Below are 10,213 nucleotides of genomic sequence, written 5' to 3'. Positions count from 1 at the left end.
TTTAAAAAAAAAATATGTAAGTGTTGATCTAATGTCTAATTTTCACTGTCACATCATCAAATTGTATGACAGTCATATAATAAACTACTAAATAACATTACTCTAAGTGATGAGTTTCCTTTTCTATATTGAAGCAAATCACACAAACTGATTAAACAAAAGAAGTCATTCCAATTTAAGAAAATGGCTATGCTAACACGCAACGGCTTCAACGGACAAAAATTTGCTTTTAAGACTTTTGGACAGTCGAAAACACGCAACGACTTTAACGGATAAAGACAAATTTGCGTGAAGATTTTTGGACAGTCAGAATGAACGCAAATTGCATTTAATGCATAAGGACCACCAAATCCTATGCATTGAGAAGGTAGAAGGAAAAACAAATGGATGAAGCCCTAACGGAAGAGATTACAAAAGGCAAACTAGTTAAGCAAAGTAACCTAAATGCAGCCAGTAAGATGTTATCTTACAGCAATTCACCCAAAATTTTTTTTTTTTTTTTTTTTTTTAAAAAAAAAAAAGGAAAAAGAAAAAAAAGAGGAGAAAATTAAGGAAAAGAAAATAAGAAGAAACGACTAATTAAAAAAAATGAGTAATGCTACTATTTACACTTATTTCACACAGATTAGCATAACGTATTTTAAATAATTTTAAATCACAATTGTTTCACTAGTACATTAATTGTTGCATATTCCTGCAAACTTTGCCCTAATTTTGTGCAGATGAGCTCATATGGAACCCAGCCGTTAGATAGGTGGTTAAGCAGCCTAAAATTTATTTGAGCAAATAGATCCTATATGTGCTCTCTTATATTACCAATCCAGGTAATTGTGGTGGATCGATCTTATCCATGGATTTGAACAAAAGTTCATAGTTTTAGAATGATTATACAATCTTAAAGCAAACTTAGAAGGAAATTAAACTTCATTATTTTTTTCAAGAGGTGAAATCAATACATATCAATAAGTACTCCCAATAAGTGCCATCACTAGGCAGATCTATCCATACTTCATGAGGAGGAAAAAGCACAATGGCTTTTTTTTCTTTTTTTAAAGAAGGACTTGGATCTATTTGTTGATAAAAGACTGTCAATGAAAAAGTATTTATAGTTATTAACAAATCGTAAGCTTCACAATAGTGGAATCAGAATAAAGTAAGAACAAGATCAGGTATTTTTTTTTTTTTTTTTTTGCCAATTAAGATTGAATTGAATTAAAGGGAAAACTACATTTTATCTCCCAATGTTTTACTTATTTTTCAATCTTGCCTCCAAAGTAAAAAAAAAAAAAAAATTACAATTGACCCCAACAAAGTTTTACAAATTTGCAATGTAATCATTCCGTTAGCCGATTCCGTCTTCTCGGACAAAAAGTGCCATGCATGCGATTTTTGGTCCCGACTACACCAAAATGCCTTCATTTTTTCACAAAAAGCAACGATCTGGATCTGGCAGGTCATGTCCTTATTGGCCATATTGTCCACCGTCTTCCTCCAAGCGCGATCAACGTACCTGCAGGCTGATGGGCGCATAGCACAGCTTCACTTTTATGGTCTTGTAGCGCAGAGTTAGTCCCAGCTGCTAGGGTCTGGTTTACACCCCCATGTTACAGTAATTTTTTCACTTTGGAGGCAAGATTTATATTTCCTGAGAACCCTCCCGGCCAAGTTGTCCTCCCGGGAAGAGGACTTCCAGGAATCCTACGCCTTTCCCAGTGATTTCCCATGCCTATCCTGCTTCACTCTCCAACAGCTACGGGAACTGAATGCAATCAAAACTTGATAATTTATGTGAGAGAGATGAAGAGGGAGAGGGAGAGGGAGAGATTACATTTCTGGGTAAACCAGGAACGCTAAGAATCATTTTTTTGTTCTCTTTTTCTCCTCCTAATTACTCCCGGGAAGACATAGTGTGATAATCTGGTAATTCACTGATTCGATATCATGAAGCCTGTTTTGGATGCAAATCAAATCTCTTCTGGTTTGAGAATCTGAGAATATAATATATGCCTCTATTCTCTTCCATTTTCTTCACAACAACATGATCTAAGAAAATCAAACAAAAACAAAATTTCAAGAAGCTAAGGATATATAATTTCTACTCAAGAGTGAGTAAGATTGCACCATGTTTGAGCCTGTTTATAGCCGTGGAGGGTGTAAATCACGAGGCAAGTTGCACTCGGAAAGCATGATTTTTTATTTTTTATTTTTTCGAATTTATTTCAATGGTATGTAACGGCAGGCATGATGTACGTACGTAAGTGCATACGTTTTATTTCACAACCTGACAAATTGTTTTACTAGAATTTTAGATAATTAGGGATGCTTTTCATTTGATCATTTTACATAATTACTTTATATATAGTTTGGATATAATTTTGACAAATCTAAGTATATAGGGTGTCATGTTTTTTTTTTAAAATTCGTTATTTAAAGGACGATAATTGATGATAATTAATCTAAGACGTACGTACGGTGTGTTACCTTATATGCGGCATGATCTAATTAACTGGAGTTCGCGGTGGTGGAGGAACTGGATTGGAAAAAAGCGGGATTTTAGCGGTAAGATGTTTAGTAAAATTGTTGTCTCAGAATCTTGTAAATGTTAACTCTTTATAGTGAATTAATTAATCTCTATGAATCTCAAAGCAAATGGAAAGAACCTTTATCCATATGGAGGATGATGATGACCAAACTACATATAGAAGTATACTTAATTGTAGCATGACAAATAAGGGTTAGGGTTCTAAACTCAATGGTGACAACTAATCATGAGGGTTGCACTCGTTGCGAAACTTAACACAACATATTACGGCATGAGCTGACGACAACCATGCACCGTACCCCACCACCCCTATCTACATATTGCTGGAATTTAATTGCTTAAAAATTATTTTTCGAGATTAGAACTAAGATTAATGTAGCCTCTTGCATGGTTTTCGGATTTTTCAAGAAATTGTTGGACATAACATTGTGAGCCCTAATTCATGGCGCTAGAACTTCCTTAGTAGGTTTCAAACCCTAAGAAAGATGTCATTGTTTGTAAAGAAATTGTAATAAAAGCTCAGGGCATTCCTAGTCTTTACTTACGTTTACAATTTTTTTTTTTTTTTTTGACATGTACATTTACAAATCTTTGAGTTAATCTAATTAACAATGCATGTCTCTAATTTTGTTACTCTAATGAAATCCTAAATGAATAGTCGTGTGCCCAAACAAGTAGCAATTAAATTAATGCTGACTAATTATGTAACTTAAAGCTTCAAAGTTTCCAAATATTTTTAGGAAAAATTACTTATTTAGTTTCTGGAGATTGCAGTAGTATCAAATTGATGCTTAGAGTATCCAAAGTACAAAACTGATATCTGGAATAAGTTATTTGTCTAAAATAATTCTTACCGTCAGTTATTTAACAGAAACCATTAGATTTATACGTGGATTTACGTTATCACAACCAATCGTTGATTAACATGTGACATAGCTAGCTATGACTCCACCTATTATAAAATTACAATTTTACCCTTACAATAATAATAATAAAAAGCACCACTCACTAGCCAAGAGGCGGTTGACCACCCTTCAGTATCAAGGACTTGTAAAATACAATTTCTAACCAAGTAGGTCTATGGTTTTAGTAGTGATCCACAAAGCAGTAACAATAAATTGATATATATATATATATAAACGATAATTCCTATATTTTCAAGCCCATGAATCGTGAGAGAAGCCAATTAATTAAGCTAGGTTATGGCTGAGAAAAGGTTGGAAGCTGATAAGTGATAACCCACATAGATGCTAGCCTCCTTCAACTTGACCACCCATTTCACTTCAGGGCTTGTCCACTTTCCTCACAATTTCCTAGCTAGTCACAAGAGAGGTGGGTATGTTTCCTAATTTCTGGTCTGCTACTCAATACAAAACCGTGTAAGCAAGTTTCATCCCCCAAATAATAATAATAAGGATTGAATACTTTTTTGTCCAACGTGGACTTTTTATTTTTTGCTTCACGTGGTTCATTATGTATTGTAAATGGTACTTTGTTTATGGCTAAAGACGGGGATGGTATATCTGTCCAACATTGTCCAAAAATTAATAGTAGTCCACATCAACACATTTAAGAAGTTGCCATGTGTCTTATATCCCATTAAAAATAAAATTAAATAATAAAACAATTAAAAAACTCAATCCATTTTAAAAAAAAAACTTCTTGAAAAAAAAAAGGATGACTCAAGCGACCTCTTTGGGCAAAATGGGGTGGCTGGCCACCCCACCCATTTTGCCAAGGGGATGGCTCATATGGCCAGTCTAGGAGTGATTGAACCACCCCATAGTCCCCAACTCATGCCAAATGAAGTGATTGAACCATACCATCTTAATTGTATAACAATCGTACAACAATATTATTATAAATTGCATTACTCATTTTTAATAAGAAACGCAACTTAACATCGATTATTACAAAGCTTTATGTGCGACCATCAGCCCAATGCCACTACCCTTACAATCACTCTACCTAAACCTATCTTCATTTGCAAGGCATCAAATGGCTCTAAATCAGGCTAGCTAGAGGCATCTGAATGCTCTCCGGTTCAAATGAACTAGAGAGTATCCGGTTAGTTTTAATCGGAGGGTAAAATTGTTCACAAAAATGTGAAAAGACAACATTACCTTTCAAATAAAATTGACTAGATCCTCTCTGATTCATTTGAACCGGAGATGATCATAGTCCCAATTAGAAGGCATTGCAATTAAGGGGGCCACCTTTGGCTCCGAGAGAAATAAGAAATAATTTTTTTATTTATTTTTTATTGTACAAATTACTAACAATTTTATCCGCACAATGCTTATATCGAGTAAATGTATATAAGAAAACGAAATTATGAACCTCAAATTTCTCAATACTATGGAAACACAACTAAAATAGGCCAACCACAAGATTCAAAATTTAACCTTCAATCATTCCCCACTCCATTTTCTCAGCATCCAAACATTACACTAAAAGAAAATCAGAAAAAAGACTAACCTAAATACAAAATTTGGATACCTTCAAGCCCAAGAATTGTCAAAGGCAGCCGAGGAAATCGCCCGAGAAAACTCTTGAAAACTGATACACCCATCGCCATCTGTGTCCGCCTCCTTGATCATCCCCGTCAGCTCCTCTGCCGTAAGCGCGTGGCCCAACTTGGCCATCGAGTGCGCCAGCTCGGCCGCCGTGATAAACCCGTTTCCGTCCCTATCAAACATACGAAATATCTGTCTCAGCTGCTCCTCTGTGTAGGGGCTCTTCGCCGGCACAAGATCAGGCTCCACAAGCGCCACAAACTCCGAGAACTCGATCAACCCGTTGCTGTTCTTATCGGCCTTTTGTATCAACGCCTCCAGCTGCTCCGGGCTCGGTTTTAGGCCGAGCGATCGGAGCAGCGATCCGAGCTCCAGTTGAGTCAAGCTCCCGTCCTTATTGCAATCAAACGATCGGAAAATGTCGCGTAATTCAACGAGCTGCTCGTCATCCAGCTTCACCGGCTGTTTCCCACTCATCTTGGATTGGATTTCTCTCAAATTTCGCACCTTTCTCTAATCTTCAGCTCAGGTTCCTCGCAGTCTTTCTGACGCAGCGTAGCGACTCCGTCAATTTCCAAGTTCCTGAAATGATAATTCAGAGAAATAATCGCTTCGCCCAATTGGAACTCCGATGACTCTGAACGTGCAAATAATCATAAAGCTGAACTTTTCGACTAAACCTCGAAAAATATGCGAACCCAGATGGAAAATTCCTCTCAATTTCACTCTGATCCCCCCAATTTCAACTGTTCTTTCACTTCCAATCAAAATTTTGCTCCATTCCGAAAAAGAAAAAAAAATAAATTTATTGTGCTTCCACTTTACCTTGACAAATCTAGGAAAATTCTCCGAATTTCGCCTTTGATCCTCCCAATTACAACTTCTCTTTAACTTTAGTAAAAAATTTCCTCCGAACCAAACAGTGTCTCAAACTAATTCTCCAGAATTCAAAACAGAAAAAAGTAGCCGAATTGTGAAATATATTATACAATTTAAAGAACTCGTTCTTCGGCTGAATTTACGGATCTGCGAAGTACGTGCAAGTCGTTATCGATGGAACCCGTAGCCCTAATCCCCCATCAATTATATAAAAATAAAAATTGGATAAATAAAAGACAATGTCAACGGTCCAATTTCTTGGAATTAATTCACCTGGATCTGGCATTTAGCTAAAATAATCAGATTAGGTATTTGTTCATAGAAAATCTTTATTAATTGTTTTTTTCTTTAATTTTTAACACGTGTCGTCGTGTCATTGAAATGATGTTATTTTTTTTACAACATTTGGTCAAACTAAAACCTACCCTTTGTTTAAAATATAAAAATAAAAAAACCTACTCCTTATTTTTTATTTTCACGAAGTATGAAAATCATATATGAGAGGTGCATCAAGACCCTGATCTGTCTATCATATTGGAAAATGTGTCACAATTTTATAAGATTGTGTGACACATCATATTATAACCAAATTTTTTAAAAAAAATTAGGATATCTAGCATTTCTCTCTTTTGAGATGATCTACTGTTGACTTCAAAATTTTATTTTTCTTTCATATTATTTGAGATTAAATTTGAAAAATAAATTTATGTGATCATAAAACTTGTGCAATTAAAGTTGATATCTCTAGCCGTAAGGTTAGGTGAGATAACGATCAAAATTTGTTAGGGTTAGAGTAAGTTCAGTTTCAAATGTTGGAAATAAAATTGATCTATTATTATGAGTACGGAGGAACTCATCGGTGGACTTGATTTGGATGTTATAAATTACTGGTAAATACTATACGAACTCTCAACTCCCTCATCCTGTAGCAAAATTTAGCGCCGGTTAGGCTTGCAAAGAAGGTAGAGGTCTCTGCCGTTTTCATGTTAGGTTGAGCTGTCTGAATTTTTGTGTTATTCAAGTAATATAAGATGAGATTGCGGATCCACCTACTCCAAACAGGTAGGCCTCGCATCTTGAGTTGTCTAAGACAGGTGAGCCCGACAATTTTCTCTAAAACTATTTGATTTTTTATGTTGTTCGAACAACCTAATAACATCATATCTCAATCCCTAAAAAGAAAGTCGTTCACAGCATACAGTAAAGCTCATCAACAATATTGTTGAAAATTCTATTTCCCTACTAAGAGAAGGTAAATTCCCATTACACATCCATTGAGTAAGCAATTTCTTTTTTCTTTTTTCTTTTTCGATTTGTACTCTCTAATATTTTCTTTAATGATGCAGATGATCATACGGTCGATATCAAATAATGGGCATCTATAAAGAAGAGGGAATAAGATCAGAGACTTATCGGCGAAAATATCTCTGATGCTTAAATTAGATTATTGGAATTATCAAAGAACATACGTTCCATAATGCATGGCATTAAGATACTTGCAAAACCTTCATGATCCTTTTTGGCTCCACTTGTTTAGTGATTTTATACCAAAATGTTGCTCTGAAACAGCCCATAAAATGTTTCTATTATATTCCATTTTACATTAAAAAACATGTTTAATTCATACTCCATTAATGGCACATATATCTGAATCCATTTGTTTAATTTATATCCCATTTTACAATAAATAATATTTTATTGGGCTTCCTGAATCTCCCTGGAGTTGCCCCTTTCACTAAATCAAGTGGCCACTCTGTTTCTACCATTTTATACCTATTTGTTCGTCTACAACATGTAAAGAATTGCAGTCTCTCTGTTTTGAAGTGGTCTTTTGAAATCATATAGAGAATTTTCTTACAGAATTAGCTGATAACAGTCCAATCAACTTTACATTAAAGAACTTGGTTGCTCCAGCACCCTTTTGGGGGTTGGAGTTTTCTCGTTGATATTCGTGTCATCATCGTCAATAGCAGTAGGTGAAGCAAATAAAGCTCTGCAAACAGGACTACCGGCGGTGGCCCCCATGAATATGCGGCGGCGGCACTTGTTGCGAACCATGGGAGTCGGTGGCGGAGACAGAGAACTTGGTTGCTCCGGCACCCTTTTGGGGGTCAGAGACAAGGTTGAGAAATTTCCATGCAAGCTGGACTGCTTCCTCCCCATTCGATCTTTGGGTCGGAGATTTGTCGGTGGAATCAATTTCTAAGAACTTGAAGCCGGAAATACGAGGAAGTATGGACTGATGGCGTGAAGATGGTATATATAGACAATCCTTTTCCTTTTCTTGGTAGGAAACCCACACACACACACACAAAAAAAAAAAAAAAAAAAAAAAAAAAAAAAAAAAAAAAAAAGGAAATTCAGATACTTTTGTTTTAAAAATCTTTTTCCTTTTTTTTTTTTTTGGTAGTAAAATCCAAAAAAAAAAAAAAACAAATTAAAAGAAAAAGAAAAACAGAAACAAACGGAACTTTTATTCCTGGTGGGAGACCAATAAAAAAGAGGAAATTCAATTATTATTTTTCGAAAATCTTTTTCCTTTTATTGGTAGGAAAACCAAAAAGAAAAGGAAACCCAGACCAATTAATCCCCTAAATTTAATAAACCGACTATAGTAACATAACGGCTAGGGAGTAGGGAGTAGCTGTTTTGCTATACTCATGTGGATCTATCTAAGATCTTTCCACGTGTCACTCAACAGCTCCGATTGTCCATTTTAGAGACTTTTTATACGAGATGGCGTACATGAAACTCGCTCACACAGACATAGAGGACTGAAAGCAGTACACCTTAGCCGGGGTATCTTTTAACTACCAACGGTTGCCACCAAGTATAAAAGGCAACTACAACCTTTGAATTTTGTAATTCTTGAGAGGTTTCCGTTGAGATCTTTGAGAGGTTTTTTGTGGGGTTTTATTTTCCCTGTCTTGCCTCTCAAGGTTCCCAGAAAATCTCTTCTTTGTCTGGCTCCTATGTTTCACCGGTATACTCCCCTTCTCTATTCCCCTGTCGTTACTTTTATCCTTGTTTGGTTGCCAAGAAACCGAAAGAAAAAGAGTAGCAAGAAAATAAATCAGTAGAACATACTTCGGAATTTAAAGAAGAAAATCAACCCCACAACTGGGAATCTAAAATATCTTATTTTTTTAGTTCTGTGCCCCTCATCTCAAATCCTAGTTCCGCCCTGACTGGGATAGAAAGAACTAGAAAAAGAAAAGAAGAAACTATAGAAGTCTTCTTTTTCCTAAGTTTTCTCGAGAATCAAAGAGAACATATGGATTTCAAGATTGATGGGTTTTACTATGTTTGGTTCTTTTTTCTCAGTTGTCTTGATAATCAAACAGAGCATATGGGTTCAAGATTTTCGGTTTTTACTACGTTTGGTTATTTTCTTTGTTTCTTTCTGTTTCTTTTCTCTCTGTAATACCTTTATGCTGCCCAAAGTTCTGAATCTTAGACAATTTTGTTGATGTTTCATAACTCTTCTGTTTCTGGTTTTTCTTTTCTCTATCCTCGATCAGATATTGGAATATAATTTTTCTGTTAACCATGTGTTTTGAACTAAATAACGCAAGTTCCACCACAACTCCAAATCTGATATAGAATAATTAAAGAACCTCCTCTTCTATAACTGGATATTTAGAAAAATATTGCCTTCAACTTTTTTGTTTATGTTGAATAAGGAGAAAACTTGAAGTCAACTTTATAAGATATGCGCAAGCCTTTATACATGTTATTTGTTTTAGTAACTTGATTGAACACGGTTGTGGCTTCTTCTTTTTTAACCTTTTTTCTTCTCTTGTACCCAATCTTAGTATGGTTATGTACAGTAACTAATTCTTTCTTGTTCTGGTTTACTATTGACCTTCCCATGCAGGGAAGTATGATTTTAATTGAATGATATTGCAGTCCATAATGTTAAATGAATGTTTATGAACCCCTTTTTCAGTGTGAGCAAACAGTAAATTAGAGCGAAAGTATATAATTTGCAATCATATATATGATTGCCTATCTATATGCATCTATGGAATTACACTCTTGCATGATCCTATTCCACAAGCACATAGGAAGTAGGTTCACTGCAGACATTTTATCTTTATATTTCATGCCATGCAGCTAATCTAGAATGATACGATTGAACTTGTTTATTATGAGAACAACTTGCATTGATGACGTAAGTTATCAAAGATGAAATTTTATGATGATTGTTGTTACCGTGTATAATAATGATGAATAATATGGAATCGAAAAGAGAGAATAAGAGAAAATCAAGATA

At 35.2% G+C, this 10,213-nt stretch overlaps 1 protein-coding gene across 1 annotated transcript; it reads right to left on the bottom strand.

Moving 5' to 3' along the window:
- Window positions 1-1,279: 1,279 nt before the first annotated feature.
- Window positions 1,280-6,127, bottom strand: LOC133855029 (probable calcium-binding protein CML18). The gene is made up of 2 exons (XM_062291323.1): window positions 5,042-6,127; window positions 1,280-1,759 (listed from the first exon to the last, which is right to left on the bottom strand). The coding sequence occupies exon 1, from the start codon at window positions 5,533-5,535 to the stop codon at window positions 5,044-5,046; it is 492 nt and encodes a 163-aa protein (XP_062147307.1). The 5' UTR covers window positions 5,536-6,127; the 3' UTR covers window positions 1,280-1,759; window positions 5,042-5,043.
- Window positions 6,128-10,213: the final 4,086 nt, after the last annotated feature.

Source organism: Alnus glutinosa, chromosome 1 (genome assembly GCF_958979055.1).
Source record: "Alnus glutinosa chromosome 1, dhAlnGlut1.1, whole genome shotgun sequence".
In the NCBI taxonomy this organism is placed as follows: Eukaryota; Viridiplantae; Streptophyta; class Magnoliopsida; order Fagales; family Betulaceae; genus Alnus; species Alnus glutinosa.
This window is presented reverse-complemented; position numbering and strand designations above follow the sequence as displayed.

Coding starts and splice junctions, on each gene's coding strand:
- LOC133855029 (XM_062291323.1), bottom strand. CDS start 5,535: ATGAGTGGGAAACAGCCGGTGAAGCTGGATGACGAGCAGCTCGTTGAA.